Source organism: Paramisgurnus dabryanus, chromosome 13 (assembly GCF_030506205.2).
Source record: "Paramisgurnus dabryanus chromosome 13, PD_genome_1.1, whole genome shotgun sequence".
Classification (NCBI taxonomy): Eukaryota; Metazoa; Chordata; class Actinopteri; order Cypriniformes; family Cobitidae; genus Paramisgurnus; species Paramisgurnus dabryanus.
The window spans coordinates 2,284,842-2,304,527 of record NC_133349.1 but is presented as its reverse complement, the minus strand read 5'-3'; the positions used below and the strand labels follow the sequence as shown (position 1 = coordinate 2,304,527).

The 19,686-nt window shown below is 36.9% G+C and overlaps 1 protein-coding gene across 5 annotated transcripts in view; it reads right to left on the bottom strand.

Moving 5' to 3' along the window:
* ago3a (argonaute RISC catalytic component 3a) overlaps positions 1-19,686 on the bottom strand; it is a 42,876-nt gene that overhangs the window by 12,261 nt on the left and 10,929 nt on the right. Inside the window, exons 2-14 of one of the 5 annotated variants that reach the window (XM_065298954.2) lie at positions 9,653-9,824; positions 9,460-9,580; positions 9,003-9,211; positions 8,542-8,678; positions 7,022-7,156; positions 6,751-6,859; positions 4,702-4,849; positions 4,506-4,625; positions 1,517-1,660; positions 989-1,122; positions 702-886; positions 454-613; positions 263-353 (exon numbers count right to left, since the gene is read on the bottom strand). In XM_065298954.2, coding sequence (XP_065155026.1) covers positions 263-353; positions 454-613; positions 702-886; positions 989-1,122; positions 1,517-1,660; positions 4,506-4,625; positions 4,702-4,849; positions 6,751-6,859; positions 7,022-7,156; positions 8,542-8,678; positions 9,003-9,211; positions 9,460-9,580; positions 9,653-9,824 — 1,865 coding nt within the window. The remainder of the gene's footprint in view (positions 1-262; positions 354-453; positions 614-701; positions 887-988; positions 1,123-1,516; positions 1,661-4,505; positions 4,626-4,701; positions 4,850-6,750; positions 6,860-7,021; positions 7,157-8,541; positions 8,679-9,002; positions 9,212-9,459; positions 9,581-9,652; positions 9,825-19,686) is intronic. The other 4 variants (XM_065298956.2, XM_065298955.2, XM_065298957.2 and 1 more) reach the window with 4 other exon arrangements.

The window sequence follows — 19,686 nt, the reverse complement described above, 5'->3', positions numbered from 1 at the left end:
AAATAAATAAACTACTTTAAAAGGACTTTGTTGTTATTTATTCTTTGCAGAGTTTACCGGAAGTTACGTGATGACCATGAAAGCCGCGTGTTTATGTTGTTACTGCTGGCACCGTCTATAGTCTTTAGGAACATTATCAGGAAAATAAAACATACACTGTCTGAAATTATTAATGCTTCCTGACACCAGCAAAAATTACTGCAAATATATAATAAATATTTATTGTACTGACAAATTGTGGAAATAATGGAGCTAAACTGACCGCTGCAATGGAGGGCTTCTTCCCATCTCCGGCAGGAGGATGTGTGACGTCTGCCCCTAAAAAGATGACGGGCTGCTGAAATACTGACGGCCTGAGAAGTAAACACACAATTCATTTTAAACATAGTTCACTCAAAAATGACAATGCTCTCATGTTGTTCCAGTCTTAAATAATTTATTTTCATCTCTCACCGTTGATGTGGCACCAGGATGTTGTTGATGCCACCGAGCTTGACGTTGATCTTGAGGCAGAGGTTGGAGAGCGTCTGAGGAGATGTTTTCACCACGTTCTTCACCTGAACGCACTGAGTGGCCATTCCTAAAAGAGTGTCTCCAACACGCTTCACTTCAGCTGTCAATCACAAACACACACAAACAGAAATCAGTGTCTGGTTCATTTACATGCAAGTGTGTGTTTGTGTGATGTCACAAGATCTCACCATAGACGGGTGTTTTTCCTGGCAGGATGACGATGATGAGCTGAAGTCCAGAGTATGTGTTCTTCAGGTGTCTGAACATGGGCTCCACGCTGTCTGCTCCCTGTGCATACTTACAGAAACACGGCTGACCCTGGATGGGCATCCCGGCGTCCTTTGAGATCTTACGCAGCTGGTCAGTAAAACCCCTAAGAGAATAAATGCAAAAATAAGTCTAGGTGATGTTTTGTCATAATCATTTAGAGTTTGCTTAAATCAATGGACTTGTATTTTAGCTCAGATTGTCTTACTTGAGAATCTCTTCTCGACACTGTCTCTGCGTAGCGAAGCAGGCGATGGCCCACATCTTGATCTCAACACCGGTATGAAACTGTTTTCCTCTCATATCCCAAACACCATGACTGGGTGTAGCCACGGTGCGATTCTGTAAGGACAGCGTACGGTTAATCTGCTGCATGGGACGCGTGCAAACACAACACAAAGCTGAAGTCATTGCTATATTGAACTGAAACCATTAACAAAAACAGCCTTTATATGTGCAATAAAAAAACATGTACAAATGTATACGACTATCAGACAACATCAAGTTGCAAGTTTATTGCAAAAGAATACTGCAAAGATAAAGCATCATTACATTTATTTTAAAAACAACTATAGTAAACACTTCAAGTTTGTTATTTTGTTAGCCACACACACACACACACACACACACACAACACAATGGCTGCATTGGCTGTTAGGGGACGTGAGTTTTCCAGGAGCGGGGCCATTCAGACAAACAGACACACAAAGATGTGGGTGATTGAAAGGAAGGGTACCATAAAGTGTTCTGTGCTCACCCTGCCCCCGTACTGTAACATGGGCGCAGGTAACACGCGCCCGGTCACGTGAGCCATCTCGTCTCGCACTTTAAACTGAAACTCCTGCACAAACGGGTCTGCTTCATAATTAGCACTGCGTACCTGCAAACAAACAGAGAGGTGGAGAAAAAAAAGACAATCAGCGAAATTGCACACTTCCTTTTCATTTACGTAAAAAACACTATAACGGTGCACTACCGTATTTTCCAGACTATAAGTCGCTCCTGAATAAGTGTCTGTACATGTTAAAGTGACATACAGTTATTTGAATAGGCAAATTTAACAAATCAAGTTTAAAAAGAACAGAAGTCATTCCGCATCACTGAATCCATTAAATTTCATAAATAGAGGAGCAGCATAGAGCGGACTCTTGCGGATGTAGACGGTAATGGTTTCTTTTGGTTCACAGGATATAATTTTGACGTACAAGTCGCACCTGACTATAAGTTCCAAGACCCACCAAACTATGAAAAAAGTGCGACTTATAGTACAGAAAAATAGTGAAATGTCAAGTTATAAATTGGATAAAAAAAGAAGTATAATTATTTTAAGGTGGTTGCCACAGGATTCTGTATAGATACTTACGACTTTTTTACGTAAAGATGTTTATAGAACAGTTAGATCCCATCCTTGATTCTGATTGGTCAATAGCTGTGTTTTATTTACAATTAATCACACCTATAACCACTGCACCCAATAATTTTGTGTAGAACTGCAACTAATGATTATTTTCATAATCGATTAATCGGGCGATTAATCGACTAATCAGATTAAAACAAATATTTACTCAATTCGGTTTTACACTTATTATTGCTAAGGCACCAAATTAGGGTATTCATGTGTAGAAGTGTACTTTTAAAAATGCAAAACCCACATACTACTACGGAGTTTTAATCATATAATATAATATAATATAATATAATATAATATAATATAATATAATATAATATAATATAATATAATATAATATAATATAATATAATATAATATAATATAATATAATATAATATATAATAACATAATATAATATAATATAATCCTTAAATAAAAAAAGTTTGTGCAGCTTTTAAAACATCTTTAAACGTCAAAATAATAATAAACAAAACAAATATAGTCTTCAGGGATGTGCTGGTGAGGAAATTTTGCCACAGATTAATAAACTCTCGAACTTGAAGAGAATTAACATTATTCGTTATTAACAAAATATATAAGCCATTATGATATGAAAGTGATATACATGCATTGTCACAGTAATAAAAACATGGATTTCGCACTTACTTAGATGCTTAGTTTGTGGTTCAATACTATTTTTATGAAAATCAAACACCAATTAAAACAAACAAACTCACTTATATTAAAGGACGAAATTAAACCTTTATTAACCAGCATTCGTTTGCACATTTCCTTCTGTCATTGTCCTGTCAAGGTTGCCAGATCCGCATAACAAACCAGTCGGATGACCATTCAAAATTAGTCCAAAAGCATCCTAATGACTAATCACAGCCCAAAAACTAACAACTAATAAACCTAATCCTTTCATCTCAACCTGCAGAAAACATCAACCTGCAAAAACGGTTTAAAAGTAGCCCAATTCAAAGCTTTGCCTAAAGGCAGAGGACCTGGCAACGCTGCCTTGCTTTTAACCAAGCTGGTTGCGGGGTGAGAAGAAGCAGCGCCTGATAAACGTGCAGCTCGTGTTGTATGAAGAAACAGTGCCTGACTTTAATAATAACAATAATTTTTATAGATTTAGTTGTTGCAGCACTCATTTTGTGCATCGCTGCCCACAACCCTAAGCTATTTAAACATATGTGAAACATATGGTCAGGGACTATTTTTTCCAGCAGAATGAAGACTTTTAGTGATTTTTCCTTATTAAAGTTGCGTTGATACATATTTTTTCGCTTTTAATATTTGTATTGTATGTTTAATATTTTATAGAGCAAAAAGGTTCTCAAGGCTGTGCTGTATCTTGAATAAATCACAGCTGAAGGGGTTGCATCACGTCGTGCCTAACAACATCTTTCAGCCATGACTTATTTACGACACAGCAAAGCCTCTTGCACCTTATTGCTTACTTAGATGCCAATTAATCTAATTTTAGTAATAATGGATTTAGAGCAACCAGCTGTTGTGAAACTGAACTATAATGAACTAACATGAACTATCCTGAGAGCGAACGCGCAGGCTGTTTGCCAGAAGTGCTTCGTGAGATCTCAGCTTAGATCCTGCAGCACCTCGGAGTGTAAAAATACTCTCACAGCGTTATTTTTAGCTCGGTCTCATCTTTTTAGAAGATTTCATTCGCCATGTCGGTAGTGTTTCACCCACGCTGACTCTCAACTCGTGTTTAGATTTCCACATCTAAATGAAATCGTAGTCGGACGCTCTGTTTCAAGGCCCAATCGGATCCAATTTAATTAAGGTACAAAGAGCAACGGTGATTTAAATGCATGTTATCAGCCGAAAACTCAGACAGACAAGGTAATCAGCTGGCAGGAAAGTTAGCGCTGTGGATCGGCGACCTCCATTAACCCAGACGTCAACAACTCAATCCATTCAGATTTACCACATGGACGGCGGGAAAGCAGAAGTTTATATTACATCACATAGCTGGCAGATACTTAGTTGTGTGTAACAAGCTGAATATAAATCACATTGCACAGCTTAAGTCTTATTATGAAGCTAAGACTTCAGACTATCAATCAAGCTGTAACATTGCAATAAATGTACACCTATTAAAAATACTAAACTCATACACTGTTTGTTAGCCATAAACTGCCTATGAGTTAATAAATATTATCTGCAAATATGAGATTATAGCAACTGTGTGTGTGCTTGCTAAATGGTGTATTGTGAATGCCCCGTATATAACATTTGGCTGCAAAAATTTAGTAACGTTTATGTTTGTGTTTACAGTACGAGGAACAAAAGTGATACCACTTACCAGTCTGCTGATCTCTTCCTGTCTGTCCGGGGCTGAACGTGCCGTGGCTTTGATCATTGTGGATGTTTGATTATCTGTCAGTTTCTTGATACAACGCTGCCCCGCTACAATATTGCAAACCTGCAAGAACATCAACACTGTAAGGGTCGAGAACATCAACTACGTTTATTGTTAAAGTACCGATGGCACAACTCACCTCCAGGGGCAGGTAGGTGTGTTTCTGCTCCTGGCCCACCTGTAGGCAGGGCAGATGGGGGTATTTGAGCTGCAGGTTGTATTTCTCTCTGAAATACTGGGCTACGGTTCGTTCTACAGTTTGTCCATTCTCCAACTGCAAGGGGAACCTGCAAAAATTAAGAGTGTAGATCAAATAAACCAACACTAGAGGGCACTACAATGCAAAATAGCTTCATTAAGTCTGAAAAATAAGGGCATTGGTCTCATTCACTAATTTGTTCATGACAAGTGCATTCGGAGGTTTTAACTAACAAATCATGAATCAACGAAACTTTCGTACTAAAATTTCTTCTAAACGTTTGCAAAAACGTAGACCACATGTACACAATAATCATGAACAAGGAAAAAGAACGCTATAATATATATCTGTGTTAAATATTTTTTATTTTTGTGTACGTCCGGTCTAAGTTGTTCTAATGTTTTTGCATACATTTAAAATACATTTTAGTATGAACGTTTTTGTTGAATGATTTGTTTGTTAAAACGTCCATACGCACATTTCACGAAATAATGTGTGCGTATGCATGTTTAGTGAATGAGACCCATTGTTTGGAAAAGCATAATACCATAATCTACATACGTATACGGAGTATACTAAGTGTCTCTTATAAAAAAAATATCTTAATAGTCCCCACATCCCCCAAAATCACACAGTGGCTATGTTTACATGCACAAAATTTTGTCACAAATTTTGACTGAATTTAATCTGATTGCAGGTTACAACAGTACAGATTAAATGTCATGTACCCTAAACATTGCAATCTAATTAAATTGTTTGTTTACAGTTACATTCTGTATTATCCAAACCGAACGTCTGCGCAAACGCACAGCCAGGGTTGCCAGATTCGCAAAATAAAACCAGCCCAATAGACATTCAAAACTAGCCCAAAATCATCCCAATGACTATTCACAGCTCAAAATACCAATAACTTATGAATTAAATAATTTCAACTTTAACCTGCAGAAAAGAATCAACTCTGAAACAGTTTAAAAGTAGCCCAAATGTGAACTTGAAAAAAGCAGATGACTTGGCAGCACACAGCATCTCCGTCAAATTTACGCTTTATCTCTGGATAAATGTACAAAGTCAAAGTTGAGTTGGAGAAAGTTATTCTCAAATAGGTTTTCGCAATGAAAACAATTTTCAAAAGGCATGACGATATTTTATTGCTTTATGCAAGGTTATGAAAGACATGTACAGCGTGTGACCCCATTACCTTAATAATGCGTTGCCATTGCCTTGCTATTGTATTTTTCTGTGATGGGAATATAAGACGTAAACTTAAGCACAATTATTCTGCACATGTGCACAATATATTTTTGCATCTGATTGAGAAAATACTAAATTTCACGCGTTTACATGTGCACTTTTCTTCTGATGATCAGATCACAGATCGGACTACACCACCCCTTTCAAAACGATCTTAATTTGCATCCGATCTACCTTAATCGTATTGATTAAGGTTTTTACATCATGAAGGCTTTTCAATCCAATTGAGCCATCAACACTAGTGCTGTGACGGATCGCAGTTGATTATTAATATGCAAATTTAAATAGGGAAAGGTTGTCATTTGCACGTGTTTCTAAGGCTTGCAAATGTTAACATTCAAGTGATTTAAAACATTTAAAACACTGCAAAAAGGTGCTAAAGTGAGCAGATTTCTGTACGCACATGCGGTTAAATGTGTCTGGTTTGTTATTAGATTTTTCCCACCCTTTTAATGCTGATCTGAAAAATTATCCGATCCGTGCCTCTAAAACCGTAATGTTATCCAAACTGTGAGTTTTGTGATCCCTCACAGCCCTAATCAATACAATTACAAACTGATTATTTGGTTGCGTGTAAACGTAGCTACTTGATTGGTTTATTATTTATTTCTGGAGTACGACTTAAATGTAAACATTATAGTACAACTTCAAAACAAATTATTCAGAACCCCTCCTCTAATCTGACATTGCCTCTGGGATTATTAACATGTAACACTCCACATCCCTCGACTGACTCACGTTTGGTGACTTGCAGGTCGGCGGGTAACATTACAGACTCGATACTTCCTCCGCATGGTTCCGCAGTGTGTCACCTCCACCTTCAGACCTGTACATAAACCACCCATAACTACATATGGAAACACAGTCAAACACACAGTTACACACAGAAACACAGTCACACATTCACATGAACAGCCGAGCCTACACACACACACATACACACAAACAGTCACACGCAAATGCAGTTACATTATAATAAACACAAAGATACAGAAGCATTGTTACACACCTTTGATTTCTTTGGTGAATTTGACTCTATGGGAGTCTGTAAGGGGTCGAGGCTGTTCGTCGATATTGTGGATGTCCAGAACTTCACACATGAACTGAATAACTGGCTGTGCTTTGTAGAAAGCTGTGGCTGAAACTGCAAAACAGGAAAGAAAGTAGAAACTTGATCAAAAATTAAAATGACAAGAGGTCACATCATGAGAAATAAAATTCCCTTGATCATTTGATTCAGCTAGTATCTCTCATTGTGCAATAAAAAAAGAAAAGCAGCATTCAACAACAGAAAAAAATTCTATTTAGGTCTTAGTATTACAGCAACACTTAATATCACTTTTACAACCAGAAAAAAAGGGTCTTATGTGTCCCAAAGTTTACATAATTGATAAGAGTCTTGGTCTGAACATGTCAACATGGCAATATTCAGTTATAGTCATAGCGCCTCCTGCTGGCATCATAAACAGGCATGTTTCACATTAGCTTAACCATACAGTGTTCAATCTGTACTCCAATTAATGTTTAATAAGACTTAAATGAAGGCATTGCTGTGCACTACCGTATTTTTCGGTCTATAAGCCGCGTTTTTTTTTTTCATTACTTGGCAGGTGCTGCGTCTTATAGTCAGGTGTGTGTAAGTCAGTATGAATTAATTTTGACATTTATGAGGCAAGAGACAACATTACCGTCTACAGCCGCGAGAGTCCGCTATATGGTGCTTCTGTATTTATGTAATTCAGTGGATTCAGTAATGTGGAATGACGAGTTGGCTTGTTCGGTTAATTTAGCCTATTCAACCTTCCAGGTAAGTTCTGTATGCTATGGTTTATTGTTTAAATAACTGATAATATTACTTTAACGTACAGACATCTATTCAGCCTGCTGTTCTGTCTGCTATTGTTTAGTTGAATAACTTGCCTTTCCAGATTAAATGTCTGTTCTTTGGCTTGGATTTTGTGAAATAATTTTCTAAATAAACGCGACGTATAGTCAACATTTATTATAGACCGAAAAAAACGGTAGATGGTATCTGACTAAGCTCACGCTATTTATTGTGCACTTCCGTTTTACGATACCTCTGAGTTGTCCTAGACGTGACTTGGTGCGGTGCGTCCGGTGTGCAACCCCCTTTAGTGTATTAGTTAAGGTTTCTCTTGTTATGAATTGTTTAAACATATATCTACTGAATGTTGGGATGAATTCTTGTCTGACTGCTAATTGTTGTACGTGTCTGCACTACAAGTCTATTCAGTCCATTATACTTTTAACATTGAGCATATGAAAGGAGAGGCTAGTCAGACGTTTCCCTCTCTTAATGGAGACTGGGAGGAGTGGACGATACAGCCAATTGACTTCTGGGAGTTTGAGAGAGCGGGAAAACCATGCAGACAGGGACACAGAACGGAGGAAACCTTTAACCCCCCCCCCCCCCCCCCCGGACCCCCCCAGTGTTTTTAACTTATGAAAGTTAAATAAAGTATTATTAAGATTTGTCTGGGATTAGCCTTCAAAGGAAATAAGCCACACCATCAATGTTGAGCATCATCTTCCACATGGCTGGCCGAACGGACTGATGGAAACCAAACCACACCTCTCTGCCACCTCCCAGAGGATGGTCGTAGCCCTCCGGGGCAGAAAAAAAGGAACGTCCCACAGGTGTGTACCTGCAAGAATCAAAGAAATGATTGGGAAAAACAATCCTAGACATTTTATAAAGGTCATATTTAAGTATCTACAATTTAATTGCTATGACTTTGCTTTGAATGTAATAAAATTATTTAAAAAAAACTAGCTGCCGTTTGACCAGTTTCACAAAGCGGTCTCTGGGAATGCATTTCAAATATTGTCAAAAAAGCAATATTAAATCCATCTATAGCTATATTGTTCAGTTCTGAGAGGAAATTGTGTTTCTTGTTCGATAAGGAGATAAAATTCGTCTGTATGTGAGATACTGTATGTGGAGATCTAATAGCTACACATGCACTCACTTCATTGATGGCAAGTGGCGGAGCACCACGTCCACAGCGTGAACAGGGTTCGTACTGATTGGCTTATCCAGTTCAAGGGGCTCTGGCATACTGCGACCCGTCAGTACCTCGTGTAACAAGTGCCAGCTAACCAGGGACACAAACTTTATAGTGACTTTAAAGGGTCGGTCTTTGCCCCCCTCGCCTGGCAGTGTGACATCCAGGTCCACCTGCAAAAACATAATGATGTTGTCTAACAACGAACTTGGAAATAGCAGGGAAGTACATAAGTGTCTTGATGACACTAAAATAGTAATGAAATATAAGTTTTTGGCTAATTAATATGAATGATAGTTACTTGCTGGCGTAAATTAAAAAAAATATATTTTTTAAACATCCTTAAGCGCACCCATGAAGACTCACTGGGCAGCCCACTAGGTTTAATAACAAATGCATTGTTTTTGTGTGCATCTCTCACCCCTGCAGGAGCCACAGGCAGTGGATTGGCTGTGTAGAGACTTTTCTTCCCATCATAAACTGGTCTTCGATCCCCAAAGATGGTGACCTTAAAGTGCTGCACCATGGAGTCCACGACCTCCCTGCAGAGATAACTCTTATCAGAAGAAACCGACAGAAATCAGTCACAATCTTCAATCTTTCGCACAGCCTACCTGTTCACACGCCGTGGACACTTCTCAGGCTTGATGTCCACCTCGTAGAGATAGACGTCCATCTTGGGGATCTCCACTTGGAAGCAGTTGGCCAACAGCTTGATGGGCTTCCCCATGGTGCCATAGCCGGGCCTCCGAGGCACTGAGAACAGGGGCTGGGCCCCAACGGCTGCTGAAGTCAAAGAGAAACGAGAGAAACAAAACGTAAGATACCAAATCTGGTTTCCATTAAAAAGTCAAGATGACTTGGATCACTCTCCTAATAAAAACTATAAACATCTCAAGTGGTTTTATGCAACATGCAATTGGATGCTCCATTTCTATTTCTATTCATGATCACTTTATTTATCATCCATGTCAAATATTAAGATTTATTTTATAAACATTGTATATAATAATAGCCATTAATTGCATTCACTGTATATTCAATAATTTTCACTCATGATTGTCATCATCACTGAATAATTTTTAGGGCTACATAATGATATTTTATATAATATAAATTATATACAAATATTTAAAAAATATATATAAATATATACAAATATATACATGCATGAGTGTGCATTTATATAAACATAATTATTATACACAGTACACATGAGAGATGTAAACAAAAAACTTATTCTGCAATCGATTAGTTGTGATTAACCCTTTAACTGCCCGCTCAACCAAACGGTTGAGCACATTTTGAGTCCCTATATTTTATTGAGAGGAGTACCTAACTTAACTCAAGCTGATTGAGCCATCTCTACTATTTGTGTAAGATATGTTTTGCCAAAAAAATCCACTAGATATCAATGTGTCAATCAACAGCACTTGTCACAACACATCTTGTTATGTGGATTTTAGAAAGAAAAAAATCACTTCTGTTATATGAACTGCTCTTGTTGAAATTTTGCGAGGAAACCATCTTTTTTTGACATATTACACTGTAAGAGCCCTAACTTTACAAAATTATGTTACTTGGTGCCATGAAAAAACTTTCGTATGTTTTGTATAATTTTTCTAAATCATGCTCAACCAAACGGTTGATTTGTCACTTTATGGTAAAAGTAGAAAAGCTAAGGTAATGTTTTCAGATCATCCATTTCTGCAGTCAGAGTGTACTATTTGCTATGAAATATACATTTCTGATCATTCACAGCTATTAATATCACACAGCTATTGTTATTTCTTATTTAATATATTGAGATCATTTCTTAAGTATGTATTTTTGCCACTTCTGGATATTTTTTTGAAATAACTATAATGAATTCATATAATTAATGTATGGAAATCATAATTACTCATTAATTAATCAATAATTACTTTTTAAATGATGTTTTAAATTGTTTGAAGGATTGTTTGCAACGTTGGCTTACTCTACACAGCATTGCTGGTTTACAAAGAAATGTTAAAGGGGCCATTTCACCAGACTTTTTTAAGATGTCAAATAAATCTTTGGTGTCCCCAGAGCACATATGTGATGTTTTACCTCAAAATATCATATAAATAATTTATTATAGCATGTTAAAATTGCCACTTTGTAGGTGTGAGCAAAAATGTGCCGTTTTGGGTGTGTCCTTTAAAATGCAAATGAGCGGATGAAGTGCAAACACCGATCACAATAATTGTGGTATTTTGAAATTGAAACTTAGTTGTGCTGTGAATTACTTTCTCTGTCTCTCCCTCTCTGGATTAAAACACTGGAAATGGCAGTGCTGTGGTTGGAAAGTGCAAATTAAGGGGTGGTATTATTATAATAAGGGCTCCTTCTGACATCACAAGGGGAGCCAAATTTCAATTACCTATTTTTTCACATGCTTGTAGAGAATGGTTTACCAAAACTAAGTTACTGGGTTGATCTTTCTCACATTTTCTAGGTTGATAGAAGCACTGGGGACCCAATCATAGCACTTAAACATGGAAAATCTCAGATATTCATGCCATGACCCCTTTAATTTATCTAAAAAAAGACAAAAAAAAATTATGTTGCACTACCAAACTTGACAGTGTGTTTCTTAAATCATAAAATACTAAAATGCCATTGTATTACTATCTTTGGCCTTCTTTTATTTTAGGTTTTAAATGCAGAAAGTCCTTATTTTTGTTACTTTTGGTCATTTTTATTGCAAAAAACATGAAAACATTTCATGTCCTGCGTTAAAATGAAAACCTGAAATATTTTAATATGTTATACTTCAATAAATAAAGAAGATTTAATATACAAAACCATTTTATTTTGATTATGTTTGTAAAAAATTAGTATTATAGTTCATATTTTCTAATTTCCATAGTATGCGTTTGAATTCCTTTAAGTGACATATCAACCGTTTGGTAGAGGCCGATTTAAAAAAAATGATGGGATGTGTTGAAAAAAATGACATTGATTGTGTTAAGTGGTGACATAAGGAGATAAGAAATGCAAACAAAAATTTTTTCAAATGCCTTTTTCTTGGTGTGGCAGTTAAAGGGTTAATTGTTATGCAGCCCTAATCATTTGTGAGTGCTACACCAAATCCTGCTAATGATAACAAAGACGCTGAATTACATTTGAAGTTAAATTATTGAGAAAGAATTCTGTTTGTTTGTGGACATGTTTTTCATGAACATACGGTCTCATAAGCCATAGGAAAGATGGGTGGTTTGGTTTTAAAAATCATTTGCCATTGTCTTGATCGAGCACCAGTGAAAGTGTGCAAAAACGTTTAATCAATGAATCGCTAATAATCGACTATAAAAATAGTGTTCAGGGAATGTCATTATCGATTAGTTTGCGATGTCACTTGCTCACTTCCCACTGCAATAGCACATATCATACCAGCCAAAGAAGAAACGCTGGCAAATGCCCACAGTTGGCCTACGAATGCTTGATGAAAATTGATGATGAAAGTTTATGAAATTTTAATGAGTATTAAATCTTAAATTGAATCAAACTTTACACTTTTGTCACTGCCATCGTCCTGTGAATCATCACACGGTCTCGCATCATCATGTAACTCCTGCACTATGTGCCACATTATGTATAAACAAAAATATGGCGCTATATTATGGCCCTAAGAAATCGATTTTATTTTTTCTCAAATTACGTTTTATTTATTCTTAAATTTCTTATCTGTTTTAATTAATGGTTAAATTTGATTTCAGTAATTAAATAGCATACCTTATCCATTAAAAACATTAAACAAAATACAACATATTGAAATAAATATTTCATAAAGGCCGATTTATTTTGGCTGTCACAGCAATGTACTACAACAATGCTACTGACAATCAACCAAATGTGTAGTTTTTTATTTTAATTATAAAACAATACTCATCTTGTTTTACTTCGCAGGCATCTATATTAAATGTAAATATATTAGTTATGAAACTGTCAGTCAATCATCTATGACTTAACATTATCTATAAATACAAAATAAACACTGCCCAGTCCTCAATTTTTGAAAGAAATGTTCAACTGCAAAAGTTAATCCTGTATTCATGCTTCGTATGTGCCCTCACGTCTGAGGAACATAAACGAGCTATGGTAAATAGATGTGAACAACACTGTCGCAAGGCGTACGCGTGGGAAGAAATTATAATATACCTTTATATTCCTTTTTTTATGTGCAACATTACACAAAAGAAAAATGTTTCCGCGCATTCCTGTCATTTGCCGATTAATAAAACCATGTAAAAAACTAGCATTTGAATCCAAAATTTACAAAATTTCGTGAAATAATATTTTTATGCTTGATTACGTGATTCTGTCTGCGTTTTTAGCGCATCACGTAAATCATAAGGCCCTACTGTATTACTGTGGGTTCACACCAGCAGCATTTGAGGCATCAAATTCGCATCTAGCGCGTCTTGTTTGCTGCTTGAACATTTTAAATTTACTCGCTTCATTCACGTGTGAAAGTCACGCATGAAATTCTAGTCATTGAGACATTCACGTGGAAATGTGCATCATGGGAGGGGCTTCTGCCACTCCACTTGCTTCCTGTAATTTCCCGCGGCAACGCTCAATTCAAGTCTACCGCGCTAAATGAGACCTCCAGACGCGCATCAACACATCTTCCCATTGACTAAACATTGAAATCACTCTCGCTTGACGCCTCCAACGCGGCTGGTGTGAACGCAGCATTAGGCTGATGCACTTGACTTTGTAACTGCATAGTTCACAGAGTTGCAATTGAGGGGTGAGCAAGTGACATTACACACCAAACTAATAATGACATTCACTGAAGAATTTTCATTAGGGATGCACCGATAGGATTTTTTTGGGTCAATACCGATACCGTTTTAAACAGACAAATTCTGGCCGATACCGATGCCGATACCGATATTAAACACTTGTATACAATACTATACAGTTGCTATTTTAGCTAATTTATTTCTGCATCAAATTATTTTTACTGAACATGGATTTTATCTAATTAACATTCAACTGACCAACCTAATAAGAGAGGCACAAATTAAGCTAAAACAAATATAATAAGACAGCATGACAACCTTCAAAGGTGGTTTTTGCTATTCAGCATTTATTTTATTAACAACATTAACTCATTTTTTTATACATATAATGGATTTCTTTATGCAGTTAATTAATAAACAATCGGTATCGGCCTCTCGTGCTATTGCCGAGAGTTTCAAATTCAACAAAAATCGGCCGATAATTATCGTCGGCCGATACATCGGTGCATCACTAATTTTCATAACCGATTATTATTGATTATTACGGATTTATTGATTATTTGTTGCAGTACTACTGGTAATGACTCACTGACCATGAAATACAAGCGGATTTGTTTTTCTTTGCTACAGAACCTCTTGACCCTTTGTGGAAAAGGAACGGGAGAAAAGAACAATAAAAAAGGAAATAAAAACGGTGAATCTAAACAAATCGACTGATGTAACCCTTAGATACAGGATGTCTTACCCATGAGTCACTTCAGTCCACGAACACGAAGTTCTGTCGAACTGAACCACAGCTACTGGACACTCCATGTTCTAGTGTCTAGGACATCTCTCACTTTTCTCAAAGACAAAGGTTTGATTTGAAACTCTTATTTTTGTTATTCTGTTTTGTACAAAAATGTTCAGTGCCCTGAGATTTATTAGACTAAGAGTGACTCATTTTGACTCACAACCTTTCCTGAAGAGAACACATTTGGTCTAAACACAGCAAACAGTCATGTTAAAAACAAACTTCTAGAAAAAAAAAAAAATCCCTCACAGAACCTGGCATAGGCGAGATTGAGCCGACAGAACAGCTGGGCTCCGATAGGAAAAATCTCATATTTCCTTTTTGGGGAAATTGATTTTCAACTATAACCTTGTAAGCGCTAACCCATTCTGTAGACTTCTGTAGAAGCCATAAGTCATAAATGTTATTAAATAAAAATTAAAGTAATTCATTTTACTGCCTTTGAAGAAATGCACATCGTAAACCCCAATGGTGGATCCACACATGGTTGTTACTGTGGTAATAGGAATTGCAGCAAAAAAATAAATATTAAAAATACTATGCAAGAGAACCAGTCTTCCTACATTCATAAAACAACTTATGTTTCTACATATCGTAAATATTTTTCATTAAACTTTAAATTCCAAGTCTCACAGCTGGTTTGTTCAGTTTTATTAAAGAGGAAAAACAAATGGAGCTAAAGTGGGAGGCAACTGCTGTCAGGAATCCAGCCTTCCTTTTACGTGGTGGGCCTCCTACAGCAGACACAGGGCTCTCCGAAAAGACCCCAGCCATTCAAGAGTCGCCAGACGAACAGGGGGGTCTGAAACTCCAGACATCTCTCCGCTACTACAAACCTTTGTCATGGAAATCACTGTGCCTCAAGGAGACGGACAACCATTAGATCTTACTCTAAACGCAGACACATGAACATGAACGCATGACATTTAAATTCAAACCAAAGCTTAAGGGAGTGAAAAGGACATTGGGAATTTTCTGACTTATGTTCAGAGGGGTTGAGTGCGTGGAGGCAACGAAGCTGGAGGACGATGCTTCTCAACCTCCGCGCATGCAACCACACACTGTACTCTATAAATGAGTCATTAGACGACACACTTCCTTGACTTCAGTCTCTTCTGTTCCAGTCGCTGCCTACTCAAAAGCACACAAACGTAACGCTCGCTCACTCACTGACACACAACATCAACTCCCTAGAGAGGGAACGTAGCCAAGCACCAAGGCCACTTGATAAACGAGAGAGAAAACAAGAATGAAGTGCGTACAGAGCCAAATAGGGCTGGCGTAAGAAATTGACGTTCAAGTAAGCTTTTAATTCATGCTGGATGTCACAGTTTGTGGTTGAGTGTTGCCAGTAAGTCCATAATAAAATAATTTACTAAAATAAAAAATGTTCTGTACTACTATCTGTAGTAATAGTTTCTGTACTATTCTGAAAAATATCTCTTATTTTCTCTCTCTCTCTTTTTGCCAGAATCAGCCAGAGGAGGAAGTACACTAGGGGTGGGCGGAATGACCAAAAATCTATTCCACGGAATGAGTCATTTTATTTCACGGAACGGAATATTTCACGGTATACATGTTTTTCAGTTTATATTGTTTTTTGATGATAAAAATGTACAGAAATACACCACTCACTATAGCTTTTAACTAAATGCTCACCACAGTTTTAAAATATGAGCATTGAATCTTGTTTTTAATTGAGCAATTAACTTTATGGACTATTGAAGCTATAGTATGGCTTCATTGTATTTTGTATTTATGCATACATTACATTAAACATATGCAACATGTAAAATGAACAGGTATAAATATATGCAAAAACCTACAGACAGGATAAATACCTGTATATGAGAGATGGATCTCTAGATATAGATATTATAAATATGACAGGTACTATGATGTGATGATCATAAAGTTTGTTTTAAGATATTGACGCCCTTTACTTTCTATTAGACCTCAACAATTGCAACTCTTTCTCGTCTTTCCGATCAAATATGTTTGTACAAGCAAATGGCGCGTCAAACTACATTGCTCCATCTTCGCACGTGTCACTGATATAAACGCGAGTTTTGTCTTAGCATGCTTAAAGTTCAGAAAACTTTACAACTATTAGCATCATGTGCGAGAAGAACCCTTTATTTGGCGTCGCAGCTCCTTGCGCTTGCCTAGAGAGACCTCTGCACGCGAGAGACCGGCCGGCTGCTGCATGAGGAGAGAGAGAGAGCGCGCGTGCGAGAGAGAGAGAGAGAGAGCGAGCAAGCAAGAGTTTTGCTGCGTGACCCGCGGTGGATTCACTGGCAATTTTTATAAAAAACTTACACAAATAACTCGTTCATTTTTTATAAGTGAACTATTTTACACGTTTCTGTTCCATATGCTGGAGGGCAGAGTTAGCCACGCCCACTTATTTGCATTCCGCGGAATAGACGGAATAGAAAAATCTGTTACGTCTGACATTTTATTCCGCGGTAACGGAATATACCGTCATACCGCCCAGCCCTAAAGTACACCAAGAGAAAAGTCAACAAACATTAACACAGCCAACCTAAACATAAGCTCTTAAAAGTTTTCTTGAAATGTTTTAATAAATCAATAAATGTTTAAGTATAATTGTGCTTTGTTTACACACAGTGGTACCGACTTTTAGTACAGAGAGTACCGTGTACTTTTTGTGGTATTGGTACTGACTACTAGATTTTTGGTACCATGTCATCCCTACTAGGGCTGTCACAATGATCAAATAATTGTTTCATCGCAATGATTTCAGATCACCGCAATGATTGCAAATCTCTCTAAAAAACATAAGGGGGAGCTGCAGTGCCTGTATAAACAAAACCGTATCAGATAGCGCTACTTAAAGCCATTCAATACAGTAGGAAATAAAGCATTTAAAGAACTGCTGCAATACTTTGATAAGCAGTATGAATTGCCAGGTAAAACATACATTTCCAAAACAGCAATTCCAAATTTAGGGAAGTGAAGGATGCTATTCTTAAGGATTTGTAAGGAGTTGATATTTTGCAGCCACTGCACACATGAGGTCCTGTACTAATATGGCCTTAGTAGGATTGGCTACCATTTAAGGCCTGTTCTGGAATAGTCCGTTTATTTTGATAGTATTTTTAGTTATTTTTCAGACACTTTGTGTTTATTTCCTATGATCAATTTCCAGTTTTTAAAACATATATTCATTAAATAATTACTTTCAGATATGTGTTATGTGTCAGGTAAACCTTGCAAAATATTTAAAGGAGCAGTATGTAAGAAATTTATATCAATTAATCATTAAATGGCCCTTATATGTCACTAGACATTAAGAAATATTTTTCATTTCAAATACTTATATCACTGACAATAGTGGTCTGGCCAGGATATTGTCATTTAAAAAGTGGAGTTGCAGCCCTCAACTGATGTTTGTGTTGTCATGTTGTGTATTGGCCACGAGTTGGGTTATTGCAGTTCCAGTTTTAGCCACAAGTTTTGTTATTGCAATACCAGTTTTGGCCACAATCCTACATAATGTTCCTTTAATTTAAATAATCACAACAATGTGTAAAAACTATTTCATGAAAACACAAAAAAAATATGAGAATTAAATGTGAAAGCAATAAAAACAGACAATTAATTGTCAATCGAAAAATCCCTAAACAGCCAGTTAATCATCACAATTTATTAGTCAATTAACGGCAGTCAAATTTCATAATATTGACAGCCCTAATTCCTAAATGCGACAGTCATGCGCATCTTGTCAGCTATGCCGGTTCCTTGATTACTAATAAATCGCCATCACCTGCTTTCAAATGGAGCAGCATTTACTACACAAAGCCGTAGTTCACTGACAAGCTGGGCCATAGCGCATACATATCATAGGCGATACGTCTGCAATAATTAATGCAAAACTGCCCTGATTGTAGGGGTGCACCGAAATTTCGGTCGCCGAAAATTTCGGCCGAAAATGGCATTATCGGTTTCGGGCCGAAATAAAAAATCCAGCCGAAAATGTAAACCGAAAATGAATGTCAACCGCGCCCCTCCCATCTGTGCGCTAGCGCTTGGGTTTCACTCACGGTGATCAGTCGTCTCCCACCCCTCCCCTTCGTGCTCAAGCAGGTTTCACTCAGGGTCGAGCCGTTTGCACGCGTCTGCAAAGATTAACATACATTTGGCGAATAAAGCAATGAAACACAACGTAACGTTTTTATGTGGAGCGACTGTTGCCCTGTTTAGGATTCACCCTCGGTCTCTGTATGTGCATGCGTTTAAGTGCCCTCGGTAGTGCACATACGAGAGAAACGCGTTTAAAAAAAAACAAGCAAACATAAAATCTCGCTGTTATTGACAGGGCACATATAAACAAAATTCTCTCCACAGTATTCTTTTTCTAATAAAAACATTTGTTTATGTCTTAAGTGTATGCATAGATTACAGTCAGATTAACCTACTTAAGTCTGTGTCATTAATGTTAATCAAACAACCCATGACAAAGAGACAAATAGCTCTAAAAATAATTATATATTTAATTGATTGTGTTATGATTCATTTAATTTGATTTCTGTACCTGATGCTAATTTCAGACCTTATTAATGTACAACTTTGTTCTCTTTTATAAATGTTTGCAATTTCTTTATTGTTTATTAGATTTTTCCCACCTGCTTTTTGCTGATCCGAAAAATAATCTGATCTGTGCCTCAAAAACTGTAATGTGATCCGAACTGTGAGTTTTTTTATCCGTCACAAACCCCTAGTAAAGTTAGTACACAGTGATGGCCATAAATGCAATTGTACTAATAATTGGCATAATAATTTATTTCGGTGTTTCGGTTTCGGTTTTTCGGCCTTGGTTTCCTTTTTTCGGTTTTCGGTTTCGGCCAAGAATTTTCATTTCGGTGCATCACTACCTGATTGTCAGTGAACTACAGCTCTGTGTAGTAAATGCTGCTCCATCTGAAAGCAGGTGATGACGATTTACTACTATATTATATTTTTGATCTATAAAGGCGTGACTGTTATTGCTTTTCACCTCTTTGGAAACAAAACCAAGAACCGTTAGGAATCAGATCCAATAAGTGGAATCGAAATT